Below are 23,357 nucleotides of genomic sequence, written 5' to 3' on the forward strand. Positions count from 1 at the left end.
CTCACACCAACTTTTAAATGAAATATCAAACCACACTGGACTGAGAACAGTCCCATTTGACACCTCCACCCAAACTGACACAGTCTGAACTGTTACCAATTACAGTGCAAAGTTTCTTCTGAGAGAGCTGTGTATTATGAAGTTGCTCCATCCAACACACATTCCCGTAGCTTCCCAGATGGAGCTGTACTAGCTTTCCTACTTTTATGCTGCTAACTAGCTCACAAAGAGAAGACATTACCTTGGAATGACATGCAACGAGCAAGCTTTTGTCTCACACTTTTCAGTAGTAAACTGAAACTCAAGTCTACTAGAAATTATTCTTCAGATGGACATCTTTGGTTCCCCTTTCATTAACAAGGTCTTGAGGAAAGAGTACAGTCTGGGATTCAGCAACATGGGAATGTGATGCCTACCTCTTGCTTTCACTTCAAAATCTTACAGAAAAGACGAAATCATGCAACCCCAAAGTTTTCTGGCAAATTCATCTCTATTTCTATTCCTCGGCTTGCAATCCCATTTCCAGCTGCAAGTCCCACTTCTGCAAGTGAATTTCCACTGTTTATGAACTTTGTCATAAGGTGCTACATGTCAGGGAGTGAAGTGCAGCCTTTATGTGAGGTGACACCTGGTGAAACTTCTCACTCATCACACATACCACTGCAGATAAAACAAGATGCTCCAGGCTGCTGGAAGGAGCTGCAGGCAGAGGGTCCTGGCTTCTGAATGGGTCTGCCTGCCTCCTTGTTCAGCCAGACCCCCAGTTCATTAACTTTTTCAACAAAAGGCCGTCTTTCATTATGACTTTTGCGACTGGAGGAGCCAAATACAAAATCTCGTGTGGCTGACATATTACAGTTTTAGCTTGTGGGACTGGCAGAACAGAATCTTGATTTTTTTTCCTGAATCCCCACTAAATGACAGCAGTATATCCTCTCTGGCAACATGTAGAGATGTATTTGTAAAAACGTATTTCGAGGCACCAGACACCTATACGTTGTAGCTTTTAAGCATCACTGCTAGGTGATACCTAAAACTCCAAGAAAACCACTAGGTCAAAATGCTTCTCTCACTGTCAGGTCTTACACCTCGGTAGTGCAGAACACCAGCTTAACATACACCTAGAACAACAGCAAGAAGGCAGAAATGCTTGGCAGGTCCACGGAGTTCAACCTCACAGAGAGAGCACCAGATCTGATGTGTGCTGTCACAGAAAACTTGCTGCAACGTCCCTGTTTAGAAGAGCTCTTTTAAAACTGTAAGCTCTACTGCAGAAACACAGCACTTAGCCCCTACATACACCCCTTTCAGAAGGCGATTCCTTCCCAATTACCACAGCACACTCACAAGTCTCCTGTACCCGGCCTGATGCAGTCAGCAACCTTTTGGATTAGGTTTCTAAGGTGTACACACAATATATCCCTTTCTCTCAAGTTGCAGATAGTACAGCATTGAGGATGGGACAGAAAGTAATACCTTTCATCTTCTGAGGACTCTCAGAAGAAAATAAGTTTCAGCATGGTTCCCTTTGAGAAAGAGTGAATCTGGTAGACGGCCAAATTCAGTTCAGGAGCTCCCCCAGAGCTACCCCCAGAAAAAAATATATATTTTATTTATATCTGTCATGAAACAACTGGCTCAATTTAAACCGGAAGAGCAGAAGTGTCAGCTTCTGAAGGGACTACAATACAGATGTCCCACCAACGTAAAACACGTTCTAAACCAGAAACTTCACTGTACCATCCGGTTCAAAGAGTTAAACAGTCAGAGGCATGAAACAGTGCAAAAAAAAATTTCTTTAAAAACTAGTTTCAAATATTTAACTTGCATTACAAAAACATGGTGTTGCTTGCATAGCAAAGCATCCCAGAATAGCTGCAACAATTCAGGTCCTCTTTAAATCTCTTCTGCCTGAAGGTTTGTGTGGATGAGGCTAAACCTGCTCAGGTGCCACGCTTGCACGCACTCTCCAGTATCTTGATGTTTTCGAGCAGCTGACAACTGAAATTAGTTATCACAGAAAAGATACAAACACTATCGTACCGATTGCATTAACACATTTAGTGAAAAACCAATGTTAAAAACAAAAAGAATCCCTAAGGTAGAAACAGCAAGATCCCCATCTGCCTCACCCCAAAGACCAGCGCCAGTTCAGCTTGCTACCAACCGCACCACTCCCTCTACACTAAGGCCTTCTTAACGCTTTCTGCTTTATTGTGCAACACCTGTACCCTTCTGACCACTTACACATGAGAAGAGCTTGCACTGCCAACAGCTTTGTTTAAAGTTACTAGAAAACATGAAAAGAGTACACTGGCCTTGAGAGGACAGAGTGGATGATCTAATATGTCCCGTCCATCTGCCGTCTGTGGAATCCTGGCAATGAAGCCTCCTCTTGTCTCGAGGAATTTCCTTTACTCTCATGTCTTTAACCTCAGCAGCACAAGATACTCCTCCATCACTCACACAAAGTGACAGCTCAATATTGGAACAGCTCTGCACAGGAATCCAAAAACTCTGGTGCAAAGCATGTTCTCATTTCTCCTCCAGTATTTGACAAGACAGAAGTAAGAGATGGCAGCACGACTCTGAACACAGTCACACGTAGAGGTGAAGCTTACATACAGGGATAAAAACCAGGAACATTCCCCTCATCTCCCCCTTATTCTCTTATGTAGGAGAACGAGAGGTAAGTTAGTCACTGGTCTTGTAAGAAAAGAGATGGCACTCTGCATGTCAGGCGTTACTTGGCCCCTCAAGTACTCTCCTGGAAGAAATCCAACAAGTCCTTCCTCAACGCGCCATCCCATTCAACACTCTGACAGCAACGTTAAGTCCACACATTTCATAACTATTCTCTTGAAAAGCAGCGGGGAGGGAGCTGTAATTTCTTAAGTGTTTAATTTTTGAGCACAACACAAACCAGCTGGTTAAACGGGCAATAGTTGTGGAAAGTCACTGAAAGAAGATACTGTTCTTTGTTGCCACCCCTTCCAACTGTAGGCACTTCATACTGAAGGCCTAAGCCTCATTTCCTATTCCTGATAAAAACAAACAAGTTATTGCAGCAGCAAAGAAGCTCAGATACTGCTTCAGTGGGTGGTTTTAATTCTCCTTCATTGTTATCTAATTTTCACTTGAAAGGCATCAAAACAGTGGACACCAATTACGAACTATTCCTCTCTTTTAGCACTTCCATATGCGATGGGTAGCGTGGTGTGCGCTTCAAAAACCGCTGCTGTAAACACACCCCACCCTTCCTCCACCACCTCGGACAGGAATTTCTGTAACCGAGAGAAACAGGGTGGAGATTTTGGGGGATAATGTTTTTATGATTTTTGTGCTCACCACATTCACAGGACTGACAGCATTCCATGTCACATCCTCCTCTTTTCCAAAAGGAGGACAACACTGGCAGCAACATCGTGAACTTCCCAGCACACTCTGCATTAGTCCAAAGTCTCCTTGTCCTGGACAGAAGCGATGGCTTAGCTAAGTCCCACGGCCTTCTGGCTTTTTTCACCTGGCTCTTAACAATAGCAACAACCTGCTCTGTTTACACAAAAATGCTTCCTCAGGCTCATCCTTCCTCTATTAACGAGCCAATGGCATCAACTTATCTGGAGTGGGATGGGGAAGAAGGCAGCTTGCAAGAAGGAGCAGCCATCAGAAGATGTCTCCAGATTTGGATCCTTGAAGTCAAAGGACCCAGCCCTTACACAGAGCCCACTGCCTGCAGAAGTGGCAAATATGCCATGTGGGACATCTCCCCAAGCTCTGAATGCCGTCGTTAGTGGGCTCATACATTTTAAACCTCAAACTTCTCCAAAATAGCAGGAGTACATTTTGCACAACAGACAACCTCTATGGACAGGTTTCCAAGGCAGATCATCCTGAAATCTGTGACTTACCAAAATGAAATATTTAAAAAGAAAATGAAAAAAAAAAAAAAGTGCATCTACTGGAGAAAGTACTGTATCCTAAAACACATAGGACTGAAGAAGGAAATTACAACGAAGACAACACTAACAAGACCTTGCATGGACTCTTCAGAACCCAGGCCTGAAGTTTTATTCTCAAGGAATTCAAAGACTACCTAGGTATACAAGTTACAATAGCTAACTGATGAACTAGAAACGTATTTATGATTGTTTATACAAATCTAACAGAAAATATTTCTTAAAGGATCTTAAGCCCACTATCACTGAATCTTTGGTCACAAAAAAAACAAACAAACATACAGTACCCAAGGTCTCCATGCTTCTGCTCTGCTGGCTGTTCAAATTGCTCCAGTGAGGACGTCCTAAACTTTCTCCCACTTGCTTGTCTCTTTCTAGACAAGATTTAGCAGAAAGCTGCCAGCACAGTGAGAAAGGATCCAGGCAGAGAAGACAGAGCCTCGCAGCCTGGTCCCATATTAGCCCTATCCATGGTACGGTTACGTTCACTCCTGATTAGAAATGGAAGAAATGAATAGGAAACCATTAGTTATAAATAGGTGTGTCTGTCATTTGTGAGTTAAGAAATACATAGTACTAAGAGGATCAGAAAACATCCATTATGTTTGAGAAAGCAAGCAAATAACTTATCAAACTAAAAAAAAATTATTCTTTCCGCACTACAGTAATTTGATGGGAGCTAAAAAATGGGACAACGCAACAGTATGGCATACAGCTCTTCTAATTATGTTAAAATACATCTGTAGATATTTAACACTCCAAATATTTTGACATTAGGTGCTGAATAAAATTCTCCCTGTTCAGATTAAAAATGTCCAAAAAAATTAAACGACTCAGATGCTGGAATGCAGTGTCAATGTCTTTGGAAATCTGTCAGGGATTTTTTTTTTTTGACTGTGTATCGAAAGAGAAGATGAACATTTAGAAATTGTTTAAGTAGTCACTCAGCACTGATGCCAGAAAGCTCTCTCAGCAGGCTGCATATTCTTCCAACTGTGACCACACACTCCAGGAACTCCTCAGAAAACTTGATCAAGGGTGACACATGTTCTGCCTGCAGCCAGAGGTTGCTGCATGGTCAGCAGGCATGGGAGTGGATAAGAATCGGGTGACACACTGTACAGTCAGGAGACTTCTGGTGGCCCTTCTGCATTACATTGAAGAGGAAACCAGAAACACAAGCAATTGGAGGTATATCATATGGAGGAGTAGGAAACATGTGCTATTGAGGCAAATATTAGTAGATATTATCCAGCCTCAGTGTACTGCAGGTACGCAAATACCATTCCTCAGAAAGCCACATTGATGCATCAGCAATTCCATCAAGGATGATCAATGTGTTTTGATGTTTTTTTCATGAAGAAATCTTTGAAGACAGGTCTACAGAGTTAGTTACCACATTTTACTACCTACTTACCTCTTTATTAATTAGATGATTATTAGGAAGCTCAGGTTGCACATAGTCAGAACATTCACACAGCAAACATATCTAACAAACATGAACTGGCACAAATGAAAAGGTATTTTCAGAAGTAGGTTTGCTATGTGGAAACATTTTGCTGTCATATTGAGACCTTTTTTTCAGTCCCATTTCACAAAAGGAATTAGAGACATTCTCTATCAGAGAACTACACACATGCAAGGATATGTGCTAGATCCAAACTTGAAAGGAAGGAGCCTCAGTTTGCAACACATTTGCAGCATTAACTGCCCTGCTAGCCAGACAGCACTACACTAATAACCTCTGGGAGGATTTCACCATTCAAATAAAGTTTTTGCTTTATGGCAGCAATAGACAGACTTTACTCGATCGCTTCCAAATGGTGGTGGCTACAACCAAGGGGGAGAAACAGGAAGGAACTGATGTACTGGAACAAAGAAAACTCACAAGCTCAGCTCCTGAAGAGAACTACTGTGATGGTCAGCGTTACTCCACAATCACCATGTTGTGCTTTCACAGACTGACAGTTCTGTGTTTAACAGTCCACAGGGAGCAAACCAAGACCTGAGTAACGAGATCCCACCAACACCACACTCAACATTAAAATTAAAGACCTGAAAGTTTGAAGGCCCATGAAAGTGCTCTAAAAACATAAAGTCTCACGGCCTCATCAAATTTTGTTATAACTGCATTTGCTAGCCTAAGATTTTCCCAGAAGTGTTGTTCCACATTTCTCCTCCTGAAACCAAAAAAACTTTCTGAACAGGCAGCAGAAGGCTTTTATGCTCTCTCGTACCAAGAAGAAAGGTCCTATTTTCTTATGCTGCTTTGAAAACTGTATGCCCATGGGAAATTTAACAGGTTTGAAAAGTATCAGGATAAGATACAAACAACAGTTTTAATTAAAAAGTATATTAAGAAATCCAAGAACTGGAAGGGGTGTGGGAGGGAGTAAATTCTCAAGACATTACTTGAACAAGACCACTCAAATTTCCTATCCTCCTTGTATTCCTATGGTGTTTTACCAAAAAGAAAGAAAGAAAAAAAAAAACACCACATACTAAACCCACAAACAAAAAGAAACATCAAAACAAAAGCTTGGAGTCCTAATGGAATCACTTTAGAGGTGCCAAGGTTACTCTGGAGCTGCTTCTTGCCCAAATAGCAAAGCTGTCTCCCATCAATCTACTTCTGGGGTAAATAGGATACTGGCTACTATCCCAAACTCAAGCAATGCAAACAAACAAGAAAGAAATCTATGTGATATTCATAAAGTAAAATAAGATATTGCCTAGCTGGAGAGCTCTAAGGCTTTGCTGAGCCCCTGAACTTCCTAGGGACACTTTTCCTCTCCCAAGAGATTACACTTGCCTTTGAACTTTCAGCCATATAGAAAAAAGGCTGAGTTGAAATGTCAGCATCATCTTGGATTCAAATCAATCAGCTTGATGCATGATTGCAATAGCTAAACCACTTCACCTCTGCACTGCCCTTGTCCATATGTTCTTTATATCAGCAGTCAGCAGACTGGGTGGCTCAGTGGATTCATTTCCTGTCCTAGGCTTGGGCTCCAGTTTAAACAAAACAAAACAAAAAAAAAAAAAAGAAAACTGAAAAATAAAAATTAGCATCTACTGACAGTTAAATTCACCAGACTTGTTTGCATCAAATCTTTCTCTGTCCAAGAAAGTTGAAAAAAACCCTTCAGTAAGTCCTGGTACAACTGGTGAGTTAGTCAAAAACCTATTCAACTAGCTGGTCACAGCTCTACAAAAACAGCAAAAGAACTAGAAACCTTTCAGATGTTGACATACCCCTGGGTGAGAAGGCGGCAGCAAAGGGACAGGGGGAGAGCCCTGAACAATGTTGACTTTAAAAAGAAAGCAGATTACCAAGGTGAGGATGGCTGCTTCTAAATTAATAGCCCACTGAGTAGCAAAATCTCCACCCACTCTCAGGGCTGGGCTTCCTCCAGATGATGCTCTTCTTCAGCTACAATGCAAGAGTTAAATTCCCAAGATAATGTAAATCTAAACAACGTGCAACCTTCAGCATTAACATAGGTGCCTGCCAGCTGGTGACAGTTAAGTGGTTACTTTCTCAAGCTAAACTTATTAGCTAAGGGTCAGGACATTTTGTAGTACTCGAATTGCATTTAACAGCTTGCTGGATTGGTGTGCAGTCTGTTACCAGGGAAGGAGAGATTTCTTATTGCGGGTGTGTTACAGCAAACCAGTCACATCAGGAGTCTGCCATCACTTGGGGCTGGCCATCCACACTGTACTGTCACGTTTGGAAATATCTGCACTACAGCGTTTGAATGCTTGCAAGTTCTTCGACCGTTTCCTTGCTTTGTCCTCCCACCACCTTATCTTCCCCCATAAAACGCTAAATGAAATAAAACAAAGAAAAAGGGCAATGAAGGCCTCCTAAAAAGACAGCTAGTAAAAATAATCCATCTTCCAGATAGGCTATAGTGGGTCCCCCAAAGACACTGTTACAGAACAGGACAAAAAAGGATGAAGCATCAGCCCCACTCTCTGGGGATTAAAACAGCAGCCAATGGCTAGGATGCCTCAAGCTGCAAAAGGCACCATCAGCCTAAAGAAGGGTCCCCATTGCTGCGACCACACACATACAACTCCCCAAACTACTCTGTGCTTGATCAGTCCATTATCTCCTGGCTTAAGCTGCCCTGTTCACGAAGATGCAACCTTTCTGTTCCAGAGAGCATTGGAAAAGCAAACATCTTCCTTCTGTCTCTGGAAATAGCAGGCATCTTGAAGCAGAAGTGCAAAGCCATTGAAGTTGCCATTCTGTTGACAGTGGAGAACACCAACGACTGCCAGAAAATCAGAGCATTTGCTATGCAGCAAGAAAACAAGACCAAAATAACGAAGGCCCAATCTGCCTTCAATCGTATCTACCTTACAACAACTTCAAAAGCTCCAGCTGCACAAATGAAATATAGAGATGAAATCTAATTGATACCAAAAAAGCAGCAATATTTTGAGACTTTACCCTGATAATTTGCTGCAGCTTCACAATTGCACTGTTCTTGTATTGTTTGTCCAGCTCTGGTTTTTGTCTGCTGTTTGCAGTAAGACCCACACAGGTGTAAGCACCCTACCCTCTCACCATCCACAGTAGGAGAGAGCGCGGAAAGGAATGAGTACAAAACATTTTGCAACAGGTTGCCAAATATACCAACTGGAACTGAAGTCTTTTCTTCCTCTTCTACTTACAGTTCCAGGTGACACTACCATTAAGGACTTGTATAAGGATCAAGTAAGTACTTTGATTTTAAAACTGCTGCCTCTGGACATCTTGAGGTCCCGTGCACACCGCTAGAATCAATATTGCTGCTAGAAAGTAAAGTGGCACAACTCTGTTCTACTAGAAAGCGCTCTTTTTTCTTTCTTTCAAGAATACGGGACTGTCAGTAGCTCCAGATGTTTTATGGAGGAAAAAAGGTAAAAAAATAAAAACTAAAAAAGAGCTCCTACATGAAAGTGCGAGCTTGCTACTGGCTTTCTGCTCACACTCCGCAGCCCATATCCAAGCCCAAACACACAGTTCCACCTTGAAAGGCAGCCGTGTAAAATTGTCACCTCGTTCCACAGACCTGCTCCTGCAAGATCACTGCTGACTTTCTCAAACAAGCTTATGTTGGCTTTTTATTTCCACTGAACTCTGCTGAGACAGATCTGGCACGGCGGGAGGGAGCTGGATTCTCTCCTTTACACCGGCAGCACCACTACGCTGTAATCGCTCACACCTGTCCAAACCCACAGGCAGGACTGGGCTGCACACTCGGGCTTCTCGGGTCCCCCGTCAGGTCCTTGGGCAGGCTGAGCCCCAGCTACCTGTGAAATAACAGTTCCGCCCCCATCCTTAGCATCCCTCTCCCCTGCCATGACAGGTAAAAAGCCAAGCTGAATGCAGGCACTTCTTTCCCAAGCTCACTTCTTTCAATAGTGTGAAATGCTGAATTTCAGCTAAAACGCAAAGCTCTCTCCTGCACACTTCAATTTAGGGCAGCTCTGCCACACCTTCAACTTCTCTTGAGCTGGGAAGCTATTGTTTCCTCAACAGCCTGAAGGGAGCTGCTGTCTGTAACCATCATTGCGACTGTAACAAGACAACTTCCTACTTGGAGATTTGCCTGAATTGTGTGATGAGCACAATGAAAATAAGCTGTAGCTACAAACTGCAGTCTTAGAGATGTTCAGAGCTCCCAGTGACCCCTCGCCAGCCAGCAGAGGCTGGCTGCATGGACCTGATGCAAACGAGCAGAAAACCTCAAGCCTATTTCTCTCCCATCCATAAACCATGAGCAGAGATTCAGCTGATGCTTTGTGCCTACAAATGAATTTTGGTGGAGAAGCAGACCTTGTTTCTAAGCCCCAGAAGCAACAGTTAAAGCAGAGAACAGCAGGAAGGAAAATACAAAATCATGCTCTTTTTATGCATCATGATGAGAGGGAAAAGATTTTCCCTTCTAGCTCTAGAAAGAGCCCTGTGTTTTCTTCTATGTGAAGGAATGGGCACCAAACTCAAAACTTTGTTTTATTTTATATGCACTGTGCAACCTGAATGTTGCATCAGTAAAACAGGGGGAAGGTGAGAAGAAGGAGGTGCCTCATTTAATTCAATCCTCTGGAAACACATATTGTGTCTGGACCTTACGAGCATAAATCTTACAAGGCAGCCATTCAAGGACCAGCTTTCATCAACTACAGCAACTGATGGTGATGACAGTGAGATGTGGAAAAGATACAACGCTGACATGGTGAAGGCACATTTCCTGAAGGACCATACAATGGGGACACCAAATACGAACACATCTATAAAGAGGGCACCCCTGAGTATCCATTTCTTTATTGCTCTTCCTCCTGTTCAGGATTTTTCGCAAACTTTTAGCATGGACTCTTTTCCAAGATCACCCTTTGGACCTTGTGTGCAAGCTCTCAGATATGATGAGGAGTGAAGAGAATAGGCAATTTGCTCCTGTGTTTGAGAGGCATGAAGCAAATGAATAAACCCATCTCAACCCAGATCGTCCATCCACACGTGCCCCTTTGGGCTCTGTAAGAGCAGACGCACTGCTGGATGACTTACCCTCTTCACAGTTGCTCCCCGTGAAGCCAGGACAGCACCTCCACTCCAGCGTGGTCACAGTTCGGTAGGACATTTTGTACGTGGGCCTGATAAGAGTCCTGTAACTAACACAAACAAGCAGTCAGTAGGATGCACCTTTCTACCAAGTCACAGCACATCTTCCTTCCTAGAAACATCCTCAGAGCACCCAGTCAACCCCAGCTGCAGGGAAGAAAAAAAATAACAGAATATACAAAATAACAAAATAACAGAAAAAGTGTTTATCACAGTGTGGATCTGATTCTCCAACCTTTATTTTTCTCCTTAAGCCCTCATACTCTTGGCTCTTCCCCACACCTCTCCTCTAAGTAGCACCAGTATGCTTTAAGGTGCTCTCATCGCTAACAAGTTGCTTCAAGTAGCAGAGATATGACTCGTTTCCCTTGCTCCACCTCCACGTGGATTTTCTGATGTTTAGCCTTTCTTTGGTAAGTACTCAAGAGTTTCCAAGACATTATTTCCACAAAAATTGCATAAATCTCAGTCAAATGTCTTCCTTTTTCCCACCCTTGCCACTTAGACCTGGGGCCTGCTAACACACCTGCATGCCACATCATGCCACAACACTATACCAGCAATCTGCATGCAGCCTTTTCCCGGTTAGCTAACCCATGCCTGTTTTCCTTATCTGAAATAGGGTCACACTCTTCCTCAGCACAGCCGAGGTTGTGCAGGACACCTTCTGCTCTGTGGACAGCACACAGCACCCTCAGGGTTCCATTTACAGCACAAGAACCGCCATGCCCCACTGGAAACCAGAAGGCTGTCTGCAGACACGAGCAGATCTCTGCGAGGCACCAGCCTTGCCTTCTGAAATCCGTGCAAGACTGACAGTTGCATAAGATCCAGCTTTTGTTTTAAAACACTGGCCCTTCAAAGCTGACAAATCGGAGTTTTTCCCGCATACTGCCAGACAAGTCACTGCTGCTATTCATGCAGTTGAAAGAAAGCACAGAAGTTGTACTCTACAAGTTCCCCTCAAAATTCCTACTCGTACTTAACAGCCAAAGGAATTTGGCAGGCACAGGGAGAGGCTGAAGCATTGGGATTACAGTGCTGCAGACTGCAGCTTTCTGCTTCTCTCTCAAGGCTGGGCAGATGCAAGCCCACAGCCTCCAGGTCTCCACAGGGAAGAGCATCCTCAAGCAGCACCGAGAGCCTCCAGGAGACAGAGCACAGTCACAGCCTGCCCTGCCTACAGCTCTGCCCCAGCCCAGCCATGCAAAAGGCCAAGACAGGGCTAGATGTCTCATGAACCTAATCGAAACCGCTCTGTGAAGCACAGCAGGCACGTGTACATCCGGGACAGCACAGCAGTGACAGTAGTGCTGTTAATCTGAAGAGCAGTAACATGCACTTACCAGGAGAGGCTGCCCATGTATGGCTTGGAAAACAGGCAGCATCTCACCCGTGGGTAACAGGATTTGGGGAACTTATTTCTCAGGAAGCTGTGGCTTATTATTTATGCCAGCTGCCAAACACAGAAACCAACTTCTCCCATAGCCACTGGGTAAGAGGATCTGCACGAGCTTCTTCCTGAGCACGCAGCTGCCTGCGCTTGGAACAGCATTGCCAAGGGATGGGAGAGCAATGCTCAACGTTATGTCTTCACCCTCCGAGTTGCCAAAAAGCACACCAGTTACTGCTAATTCCAGCAACTGTGATCCAGGCACTTGTCTAATAAGGGCTGGACAGAGCCAGCTCATTCCACCTAGCACTTCTCAATCTCCGCATTCAATGGCATTCAGGAGTCTGCAGCCACAAGCAACCCTGAGGACTTGGCACCGTGTTGGTGTAGGTGGTGTGTTTTGCTTTTGTTTGGGTTTTGCTTTTAAAACAGAAGGACCTAAGTCACAGAGGCTTGAAATCTCTTTCTAAGCATCTCTCAGAATAGCTCTGGCAAACTTTAGAAACTGAACCCAAGACTCCCAACTCCCAGTCTTGGAGTTGGACTTGAGACATCTTTCCACACTTAAGCCCCGAACCATCAGTCAGAAGTTCATGACTTTGTCACTAACACCACAGTTGGATTTGACCTTGAGATGAAAGTCTCCAGCCCTGTTACCAGTGTCTGGAGCCAGCCAGTCTCCAACCACACCGTGATTTTAAAACCATGTTTCTGCCAACACCAAGATGTTAAAGCTCTCTCAAACTTCATTATGAAGTGTGGAGAGTAGCTTGAGCCAGACTGGAATCTTGGCAGCAGTTCTGTGATGGGGAAGTAGCTGTAGTTTTAATCCTCAAACGAGAGAGGACTTCTCAGGGCACGACAAACTTAGAGCTCAACCATCACGGCCTACCACCCACCCTGAATTTCCTGGAAGAGTCCTGCCGTTTGCAGCTCTGTTCAGCGTTGTGCAAGTCAGGCACGTGAAGGAGTCCCAGCTTGCTACCTCCAATTTGCTTTGAAGTTGCCCTCTTCTTCAGAGCATCGTTTTGTGACATGGCACCAAGGTCTGCTATGACATAATCTCACCGCATCACACCATGCATATTTCTGGCTGCTGTTTTAGGAGGGGAGTAAAGAAAACTCCTCTAACAAAGCACAACCAGTGCTTCTGATAACCAAAGTATTCCTGTCACATTCATATTGCTCTTGCACTCAAAGGAGAGGAAAAGCCATGCAAAAAGAAAAGAAGATACCTGTGAAAGATAAGCCTCAGAACGAAAATGTGTGGAAAACATAATGGATATGAAAAGGAGCTGGTAGGGGAAGAGGAAAGCCTTTCCCTTGGATGCCACCTAGGCCACAAACACTGGCATAGAAATACTGCAAAACCAGGTAAGAGAGGAGATTAGGACGAGCTACGACCTGCACTTCTTTTGTTCCCAGGGAGCTGAAGGGCATACTCAGCACGTGCAGTCCTGTTCAGCAGAAGACCTCTAAGCACAGAGAAGCGAGTTACCAAGACCTGCAGCTCCACTGCAAGAAACACATCACTTACCAGCACTCTTACTGAGGCTCACAGCCAAATCCCAGGGACCAGGGCAGCATGGGAAGAGGAACCCAGAAATCTCAGCCAGCAGCCACCACTGTTACTAGATCAGAAAGGATCGGGAAAGCCAGGAATCCAAGCGTCCACCCTCCCCTGCAACTATTCCCATGGTAATGAGGTATCAACCCAGTAGATCCAACCCTCTCCGTGGTTATATAGCTATCATCTTTTGAGCATGGAAAATCCTTCTGAGTTAAAAAACAAGTGCTAACTCTACATTAAAAGATCAGAACAAAAAACTTTTGGTAGTTCTCCTAATATTTGGGGCACATGGCCTGATTTACAGACATGCCAAAAAACCTAAAATGCCTTGTGGAAAATCAGCATGTTCTGAAGTAACACTTCCAGTTTGTCAGGTTGCACGTTCATACCTTGAAATGCTTGGTTACCCTGGAGAGATGGGAGGTTGGAAAGGGTTGGGCAAGTGTTGACATAGAAAAGAGTATCCTGTGGGTATATCCCAGAAACACATCCAAGAAAACCATTTCCTCAAGAAGCTAATAAGAACACATCCGATTCCCAACACCATCCCCACTCCAGGCAGACCATCATAACTATCCCCTAAAGTAACTATCCCCTAAAGCCTACCACACACTGATTACACCAGGTAGCTTCTCTATGGATTACCGACAGGATACCTTCACCCCAAACCAGAGCCACAGCAGACACAGGGGCAGGGAGTGCCTTTATCGTCATGTTGGTGCTTACAAGCATGGCAGAGACTACTATCCTCTGATTTTTTTGTTCCCTGCAGCCCTGGCTCTGCCAGCTTCCCCAGCACAAAGCCTGTGGATCCCCAGGTAAGAACATAACCAGGGGAGTTTCAATACGTTCCTTCGGACACCAGACAAAAACCACAACCTGCAGCTGCAGGACTGTTGGAGGTCATTGCACATGCCCTGCCTTTGCCAAAAGGGAGGAAGGGAATTTGTTTTCAGTTTGCTCTTATCTGGTTTGCACAACTTATCAACAGCCTAAAACACAGAAAATTTGCACCTATATGCCTCCCATCCCAAGCTAGGCAAAGCATTGACCCTGTAGCAATAGTCTTCAAAAGCAGAGCAGACTGAAATGGATGATCCTGCAGAATTCCTTCTTTGTTATTCGGCAAACTAGCTCATAAAATACCCCAAGGAGCAAAAATGTGCTCAGTTTAAATAAAAGTGTTTTTTTTTTTTACAAAACAAAAAACTGCATCCAAAAATACTGAACAGCAAGAATGATCCAGGCAAGATGTATAGCCTGCTTACATTAAAAACACCATCAAAAGCATGTATCTGTGATAAGCCAAACCAGATAGAATGCCAAGGGGTGAAAAAGATGCAATGGCTGGCAGTCAGCAAGGCACTGCAGCTCATGGGGGTTTTCTGTACTGCAAGAACACTCTCCCCTTCCACCTCTCCCCATCTCTGAGCAATGTTCAAAGACGACTGGTGAGCAACTTTATGTTTGGGGTTTCAGTGGCTCTTGCTGAAGCATGGGAGCCAGGTAAGACCATCCCTGTACAAGCCAGCTATGGGTTTCCAGAAAAGTGTCCAGATTCTCTGAAGCCAGACAGTGCTACAGAGAGTGGATGCTCAAAGACTAGAGTGAAATGGAGCTATATGACCACTAAGCACAGCAAAAAAAAAGAAAGATAAAAACTTCACACAGCCTTGCTGGGAACAATCATTCTTCTAGGATGAATCAAGTAAGAGAGGAGTTGGAATATCCTGCCACAATCTGAAGAAGCAGGCTTCTAGATTTGATATATGGATTTTCATAGCAACAACAGTTTGAAGAGGAAAATGTTTGCCTTCCAAAGGCAGTGCATGAGCTGTCAGGCTGTTCTCACATGCTCTTAACTCCAGAGATACTATTTTACTGTCCACAATAGTCACACACACAGGCTCTAAACAAAATTGGGTTCATTTTGCCCTATCAGGGCAAGAAGTTGTTCTGCTCTCAAAGTCATAAGCCATAGTAAGGCAAAGGAAACACTAACTCGTCATATATTCTCATCTTTCAGGAGAGGTAGCATCACTTGACCAAAGGCAGAGGAAGACACAAAACCTCCTGCAACTAAACATAGGTCTTAAATCCGTGCCTAGTCTATGAAACCATCCTTCTCCATGAGCCTCAGGGAGGGTTGAGTCCCAGGTATGGTAGAATTGTGCGTTAGCCTACAGGTGCTGCAAGAGAATGACTGCTCAGAAGAAGGGTTACCATTCAGGTGCCTGGGTTTACCGGCAGCTGGGTGCAACCATGAAGGGAGACTCCCAGAGATTAGGTTGCCATTGAAACACCAAGCAAGAGACTTTATCCCTTCCTTCAGACAGATAAATAGCATGCAACTTTTCTAAGTACGTTAGGAGCTTCAGCCAGACTGCTGGAAAGCTGCCTGTTCACTTCGTAGTGTGACAAAGCAAAGGCATATCCTATGGCACGCAGAAGCTGAAGCCTTCGCAACACAAATGGAGAGAGTTCAAGAGCAGATCTGCTGAAGGAAAACCTCCAGCCAAGACCGCTCCAAAGCAACTCAGCACCCAAGCTAAATAAAGAGTCTGGGGTGAAGGGCAAGAAGAGAGCAGCTCATCCCATCCCAGCCAAGATGACAACACTCCTGCAAAAGAAGCACAGCTGCCAGCTTCCCAAGAGCAAGTGAACAGACAGCGAGGACATCGCGCAACCAAAGCTGCTGGGCTGGGGATCTCACAGATACTCCCCTGTCAAATGCCTGACCCTCAGCGGCAGTTTGTGCAATGAGGAAAAGAAACATAGCATGAATGAATGGGAGACAGGAAATTGACTTAATCCGTTCCTGGCCACGCTGATGTCTGCTTGTAAGCAGTGTCTCTCTACCAGAGAGCCCCTCTCAGCTGTCACCGCACGGTTGAGAGATGCCTTTTTTTTGGCTGGCGTCCCTCTTGCTAGTGAGCAGCCTGATAACGGGTGCTGGCAGAATGAAGGCTCTCCCAGATACGGTTGACTCCCTGCAAACAAGGAGATGAAAACAGTTTATTTCAAGTCACAGCTGGGAAAAATACTATAAAGCCAAAATAATGCCAATAGCTTACTGACATTTTGCTGTGCTTACAATCAAGCATAACACCATATGAATCTGCCTGTGCATCCACTTCAAGCACAGGCACCAGAAATCTTGCTGATAGAAGAAAAGGAGAAGGGCCAGAAGGTCTTTAAGTCTGTCCTTCAGGCAAAAGGGAAACTTATTTATACAGTACCTGAGCGACCACAGGGATTATAGAGAGTGAGATCACTTCTAGCCATAAACAGACTTTGAGTAAGCCTGACACACCCCAAAGACCAGACTTGCAGAAAGCTGAAGCCACAGAGGTGCTGATACAGAGTAGGAAAGGAAGAAACAAGCTATTTGATGGGAACAAAGCGTTGGTTGGGTAAAGTACTCTTGCTGGAGCTGTCTTCTAGTGCAGATACAGGCAAGTTTATGCCAGCACTGAGAACTGTAGATACAATAGAGAAGTTCCTTCATATTACAGGAACAAACTTGAGGACTGGCGAGCTACAGAAGGCAATAGGTTTAGTGACACAACACATTCTTTGGTTCCCTACCAGTGAAACATGCGCAGGTTTCCTCCTGAGTTTTGGGAAGTGTGGGGATAGGACGCTATCACCTTTGACACCATTTACTGCTTTCCTCTGCTGAATGTATCTGGGAATATCCTTGGTACCAGGAATTGAAGCATTCTGGAATTAGATGAAACATGAGCACAGGTGACCTTTGCCATTAGAGGCTAAAGGCACATGGCGACTAAGTGGACAGCCCATGACTGTTATGCCACTTCTACCATTCTTTTTTGGGGGAAGAGTTGGTTTGAAACACAAAAAGAGGCAGTATTTGCCCTGACTGCAGCGCCAGTACTCACAGATGCTTTTGCCCTGCACAACAGGCTCATCAAAGGAAAGAAAAAAAAAATGAAAAAAGACTACTTTTAGAAGGGCAGCAGTGTCACCCAAAGCCTTCAGACATGTGAAGGTAGCTTCTGGGATTTGGGAGTTTTTTGTTTTGAAAAATTAAGTATAGAATGACTCTCAAGCCCAATAGTTACTGCAGAAACTGACATAGGGCACCTGAGTTTCATTTTCTGCTCTGGTGAGTATTCTGTTCATCTTCAATGTGAGCTTTCAGAGACCTCTCCTAGGAAGTCCTGCAGCTTGGAGGCCGGTATAAGCTTGCCTGTCTCTTCAAAGCCCATTTCTCCATGGAAAAAGAAGGAAACCACATAGAACTTTTCCACTGTTAAGGGAACTGCACTAACAAGTGTGGTGCTGAATAGAAGAGGGACTCAATTGTCCGGCAATGTCAGAGAATTTCTCACTGCTATCCTTACAAGTTTTCACCTGAAAACAGGTGATAGGTTTCACCTGAAACAGGAGAGGAGGGTGTTTTTTAAAGACACAGCATTCATGTTATTGAAGGTTGTGAGAAGCGTAGCTGTTCAACTAATTTCAGCTTGGAACTGAGACTAGAGAAAGCCAGTTATTCTCACATCCCTAGGTGCTGGCAGTGTGACACAGACAGGCAACAACACAGGCCCAGGAAGTAAGACTTCAACCAAAAATACGCATGCACAAGTTGCACACCACAACATCCATCAGTTTCGGTGGCTGTTTTTCATTCTGCTATCAGAAGTCAGATGTACTGCCAAAAAGAAGCAACCACCTATAAAAGATGTCTAGGATTAGGATAATTTATTTGACAACGCACTAAACTCTCGGGATGCCTGTGGCTTTGACTTCATTGCCATTTGTTCCTGGGGCTTGCTCTCTCTTACAGGAGAGCACAGTAAACGATAAGAAGCTGGCACGTGCTGCTCCAGCTTTACCTTTGTTGATAACTGGGTGGGCTCCAGCATTTGCCAGCAGCTTTCTGGAGGTTCTTAGGAATGAGAGGTCCAGGGTCTCTCTCTATTTTGTGTCACATGATGCACAATTAGGACAAATTACATACTCATGCCCTTAGAAGGGTGCCATTGGCTCTGTGTCCTCCCACTTGTAAAGGGAGCAGAGCATTAGCGTCTTCCCATCTCTTCCAGAAGGTTTCTTCTTGATGATCATCTTCCAGAAATGCAGCTCCCATCAGCTAAGGTTTCATCAGCTAAGAACGTAAATATTAATAACTTCAGCTTCTTTATGTTATTTTTCACATAGAAAGAAAAATTGAGAAGTCTGCTGCCATTCTGCATTGTTTCCAAACAATTGGACTCGTCAAGCAAATGAACCAAGCTACATTTCAAACCGAAAACATTTTGTGAATAACAATGTCACAATGGCAGACAACTCCTAAAGTCTCTGGGTTAATAACGTAAGAAACAATGTATAAGAGTAACTGCAGGAGCCCGCAAAAAGGATTTTTACCAGTAACATGATCAATTGTTTAGTACTCATGAAACTGCAGTTATATTAACAAGGAAAAATATGCAAGATTTTTGGCAAGTTTGGGAGACAAGGTGAAAGCTCACAAGTTTCTAATGACAATTATGTGTGTAAAACGTCTGGGAAATTAAAAAGCTTCAACAGAAGTTTGGCCATGGCAGTGTAAAATATTAAGTGTTTCAACCACAGCCTTGCATAAAACAAGACCAAAGAGACACCAAAGCAGATATATTACAAGCGAAAAAACTCAGACTGACCAGTGGCCAAGTAGAAACTAGATAACCAACTGTGGTAACTGCCACATGGAAAATGTGAATTCCAGATGAAGAGAGTCTCAGGAGCAGATCAGTGCATGCAGGAGGCACATAGCCCAAGAAGATGGATCTCTGGGTATTTACGTTGGTAGTTCAGCCATGTGCTGGCTAGGTTGTCGACTAAGAGGACCTCATGCTGTGGCTGAATTGGAAACAACAGCCACAAAATGACTAGATTATAGGCTTGTCTATATGGGAAATTCTTACAGAAACAAGGCGTACATTTAGAGGACAATGACTTCTCTGTGCCAGCTCCCAGATGGGTGGGTAACATTATTCTGCTCTGAGGATACCTTTCAGAGAAGGCAGGACTCAACATCACAGACACCATACACAGGAAGGTAGCTGCTCAGGATAGCTATTGCACTGTTTTTTTTAAATATGGATCCTAAGACTGTAAAGGATTGAAAGACCAAAGTAGGCCAATAGCAGACTGCATGGAAGTTGACAAGCCACTGTCTCTAAGCTTTGTTTCTCATCTAGGGAGAGATGACATCATGCTTTCATGCATGTCTCTAAAGAATATTGAGACAAAGGAGTAAGAGGTGCTGGATGGGAATTCCGCTCTGAGAGGATGCTGCCTTTGTCCAGCACTGTCTGCAAGGACTTGGAGCAGAGCTTTCCGGTATATGTAATCAACATCCCGCTTAAAGGCCCAGGTACAAGGACTTGATACCAACCAGTGCTATCGGGCCAGCATCCCCACTAACCCTGTTCAGTCACACTGCTCTCTTACAGACTTTATTTTGCTTTGTGTCTAACAGCAGCCTCCTGCATGTGGATGCACATGCTTGCATTACAACGTAAGTTAAACTGTTTCATGTAGCTTGCCTCTAATACTGCACTCAAGTGTGTAAAATGGGCATTCCTTAGTTCTACCATCGATGATGCAGAAGATGGTCTGACCTTATAGAGCTCACTGTGCAGTACTTAAAAGCTAGGCAATTTAACGAGAAGTGCAGGAAAGCGTGTACAGGCAACGTGAGACATGAAGATTTTTACCTCACTAAGTTGGCACAAGGTCCAGGCCACCGGCAGCTCTGATAAACTCGCTGGATCACCGTTTCTGAACCATTCTGCACTTGGCAGGAAACTGTCCGTGTGACCGTATAGTGACACCAATGCCTGTGGAAAGAAAGGATGATATTAGCTCCAGTAAGACAGCAAGCTAAACCAACATATGAGAGACTGCTTAACGAACTTAATTTCCTTTTACAACAAGATTACCCAATCAGTAGGCTAAGAGAATCCAGTAGATGTGATTTCCTTTTTATTTGAGCAAAGCTTTCAATACTATCTCTTACGGTATCCTTCTGGACAAAGTGTCCAGCACTCAGCTTGACAAGTTCGTAGCACGATGGGTGAACAATTAGCTGATGGGCCGGGCTCGAAGGGTTACAGTAAATGGGATGACATCAGACTTGTGGCCAGTCACTAGTGGGGTTCCACTGGAAGAAGTCAGATCCTAAGTTTTTGGATGATAATAAATTAGGGGAATCTGTTGACTCCTTGAGGGCAGACAGGCCTAGCAGAGAAATCTTCGCAAATTAGAGGGCTGGACAATCACCAACCACATGAAATGTAATAGGAGCAAAAGGCACATTCTGCACCCGGGACAGGGCAATCCTGGATATACGTACAGACTGGGGGACAAGAGGCTGGAGAGCAGCCCCACACAAAGGCATCTGGGCGTTTTGGTTGACATGTTGAATACAAGTCAGTGTGCCCTGGCAGCCAAAAGGATCAACAGTGTCCTGGGATGATGCATCCAGCACGGCATTGCTAGCTGGTCGAGGAAAGGGATTGTCCCACTCTGCGCTGGTGCAGCTTCACCTCGAGCACCGTGTGCAGTTTTGGGTGCCACAAGAGAAGGACGTAAAGCTTAGAGTGTCTGAAGGAGTGCAAAGATGGTGAAACATATAGAGGCAGATATAGGAGAAGTGGCTGAGGTCCCTTGGTTTGTTCAGCCCAGAGCAGAGCAGGCTGATGGGAGGCCTCATGGTGGCCTGCAGCTCCCTCACGAGGGGAGCGGAGGGGCAGGCGCTGAGCTCTGCTCTCTGGGGACAGTGACAGGACCCGAGGGAACGGCATGGAGCTGGGACAGGGGAGGGTCAGGCTGGGTGTTAGGGAAAGGTTCTGCACCCAGGGGTGGTCGGGCACTGGGACAGGCTCTTCAGGTAAGCGGTCACAGCACCGTGCCCGTCAGAACTCAAGAAGCAGTTGGACAACGCTCTCAGACATATGGTTTAATTTTTAGGTAGTCCTGTGCAGAGCCAGGAAACGGACTCAAAGATCCTTGTGGGTCCCTTCCAGCTCGGGATATTCTACGATTCTATGACTGCAGTAAAAACAAAGTAACTTGGGAGTGGGGTTACTGCTTCTGCCAGCCATAGCGAGCCCAACTTGCAGTCTTCATTTCCCACCCCACCTCCTCCTCCCCATAGCTGCAGAAAGATTCCCTGCTTCTGCCAACCTGAACCACAAGAGATCCAGTAATGCTTCTTGCTTGGTCCTCAGAGGCCAGGGTTTTACAGTACATAATTTAGTTCTGTAATTTATCATAAACAATAGGATTTTAGAGGGGGAAAAAGGAAAAAAGTCTTCCAAATCTCCTGATAGTCAGCTCCCATTGTATTGGTCTTAATTTCATCCCGCTCATTATGGTATCGCTCCCCAGCCTCCTAGCACTCCGAGCAACATCTGAGCTGGAAAATTCTGCTGCTTGGTGTGGTGGGGTTCACTGTCAGCAGGGCTTGAACAAATGGGCTGCACTGGAGAGGTTGCAGTCTGAAAACAGGCAAGACAAAGTACAGGGGAGGGAGGGACTGGAGTATTGTCTTGTCTCATAAGGGAAGAAAATAAGTGCAAGAACTCCACCACAAAGCATAGGAGAAGGCAGCAACTGCAGTGCCAGCCCTGGGAATCGGCACCTATTGAATCCTTCCACCTTCCCTTAAAAAGATGTTTTGAGGTTCAAATGTTGTGCTTGGGGAGTGCAGGGGAGGATCGGGGCACTTGTATTTTCCCCTCGTAAACATCATTCATGCTTGCCAAATTCTGGATCATATTTTTGCCTCTGTAACTGCAGAGGTAGCAGCTTTGAGAGCCACCTTCCCACTGGTCGCACAGTGGCAATAGGCACGTTCCCTTCTTCCCCATCCCACCTCCCCAGCGGTGGTCCAATTTTTCTACTATTTGCCCTATTTGTTGCATTTCCCCCCCTCCTTTTTGGATCCCCCCCCTCTCCGCAGGAGGCTTCCCGCTCCGTCCCCATGAATAGGAGGCAGGCCTGCCAGCAGCCGAGCACGGCGCGCCACAATGGGCCGGCCGGGGCCAGCCGGCTGCTCACCCACACCTCGGCTGCAGGCAGACGGGCGAGCGGGGGCACACGGACCGAGGGGGGCTTCCACCCAACACCATCAGGCCCAGCAGCAGCACCAGGGCACAGCCACGCTGCTTTTCCTGCTGGTACTGCTCCTGCTCACTGAAAATCCACTTGCAGCCCTCTGCTTCTCAGGAGCTTCTCAGGCTTGTGCAGTGAGGCTGTGGAGAGCCCCTTCTCTCAGCTTTGTTGAGGGTCTGTGGTAGGTTTAGGAGCAGTCCCTAAAACCCTAAGCAGAAAGTTGCATTAAGGATGCATTGCCACGTGCAGTAGGGGACCAAAGATTTCACTGCGATATGACAAGGCAACTAGAGCAATACCTTCTCCCCACCCCAGACATCATATCGAACGTTTAAGGAGTGAGAAGTGCTTTGGCCACCAGGTTGCTCCCGGTACATAACAGCTGCTGCACTGAGGGTACGAACCCTGGACTAGCAGAGGTGTCTCTGCTAACATTTACAGCAAGGAGCCAGCGGGCAGCGTTACTTCATGATTAGTCCAAAAATCAGATGAACGAAGCCTCGGCTCGCAGGACGACAGCAGATACTTGAACAGGCTCGGCACAAGGTTTAGGGGGCAAAACCAGGAGACACACGAAGACAGGAAGATGAGATTGGAAATGCAGTAACTCAAAATAAGTTATTGTTGCTGTTGGTTTTCCTTTCGACCGTGTGGTGCAATTGGCCCTCATTTCATCTCTCCGAGCCCTAC

The 23,357-nt window shown here is 45.1% G+C and overlaps 1 protein-coding gene across 12 annotated transcripts in view; it reads right to left on the minus strand.

The window, feature by feature from the left end:
* COL26A1 (collagen type XXVI alpha 1 chain) overlaps positions 1 to 23,357 on the minus strand; it is a 188,406-nt gene that overhangs the window by 129,833 nt on the left and 35,216 nt on the right. For 10 of the 12 annotated variants that reach the window (XM_083806191.1, XM_083806201.1, XM_083806200.1 and 7 more), the window contains 2 exons: positions 20,267 to 20,389; positions 10,522 to 10,625 (listed from right to left, as the gene is read on the minus strand). In XM_083806191.1, the coding sequence (XP_083662317.1) occupies positions 10,522 to 10,625; positions 20,267 to 20,389 (227 nt within the window). The remainder of the gene's footprint in view (positions 1 to 10,521; positions 10,626 to 20,266; positions 20,390 to 23,357) is intronic. The other 2 variants (XM_083806193.1, XM_083806194.1) reach the window with 1 other exon arrangement.

The sequence above is a fragment of the Anser anser genome (genome assembly GCF_964211835.1).
Source record: "Anser anser genome assembly, chromosome: 20".
NCBI classification, from domain to species: domain Eukaryota; kingdom Metazoa; phylum Chordata; class Aves; order Anseriformes; family Anatidae; genus Anser; species Anser anser.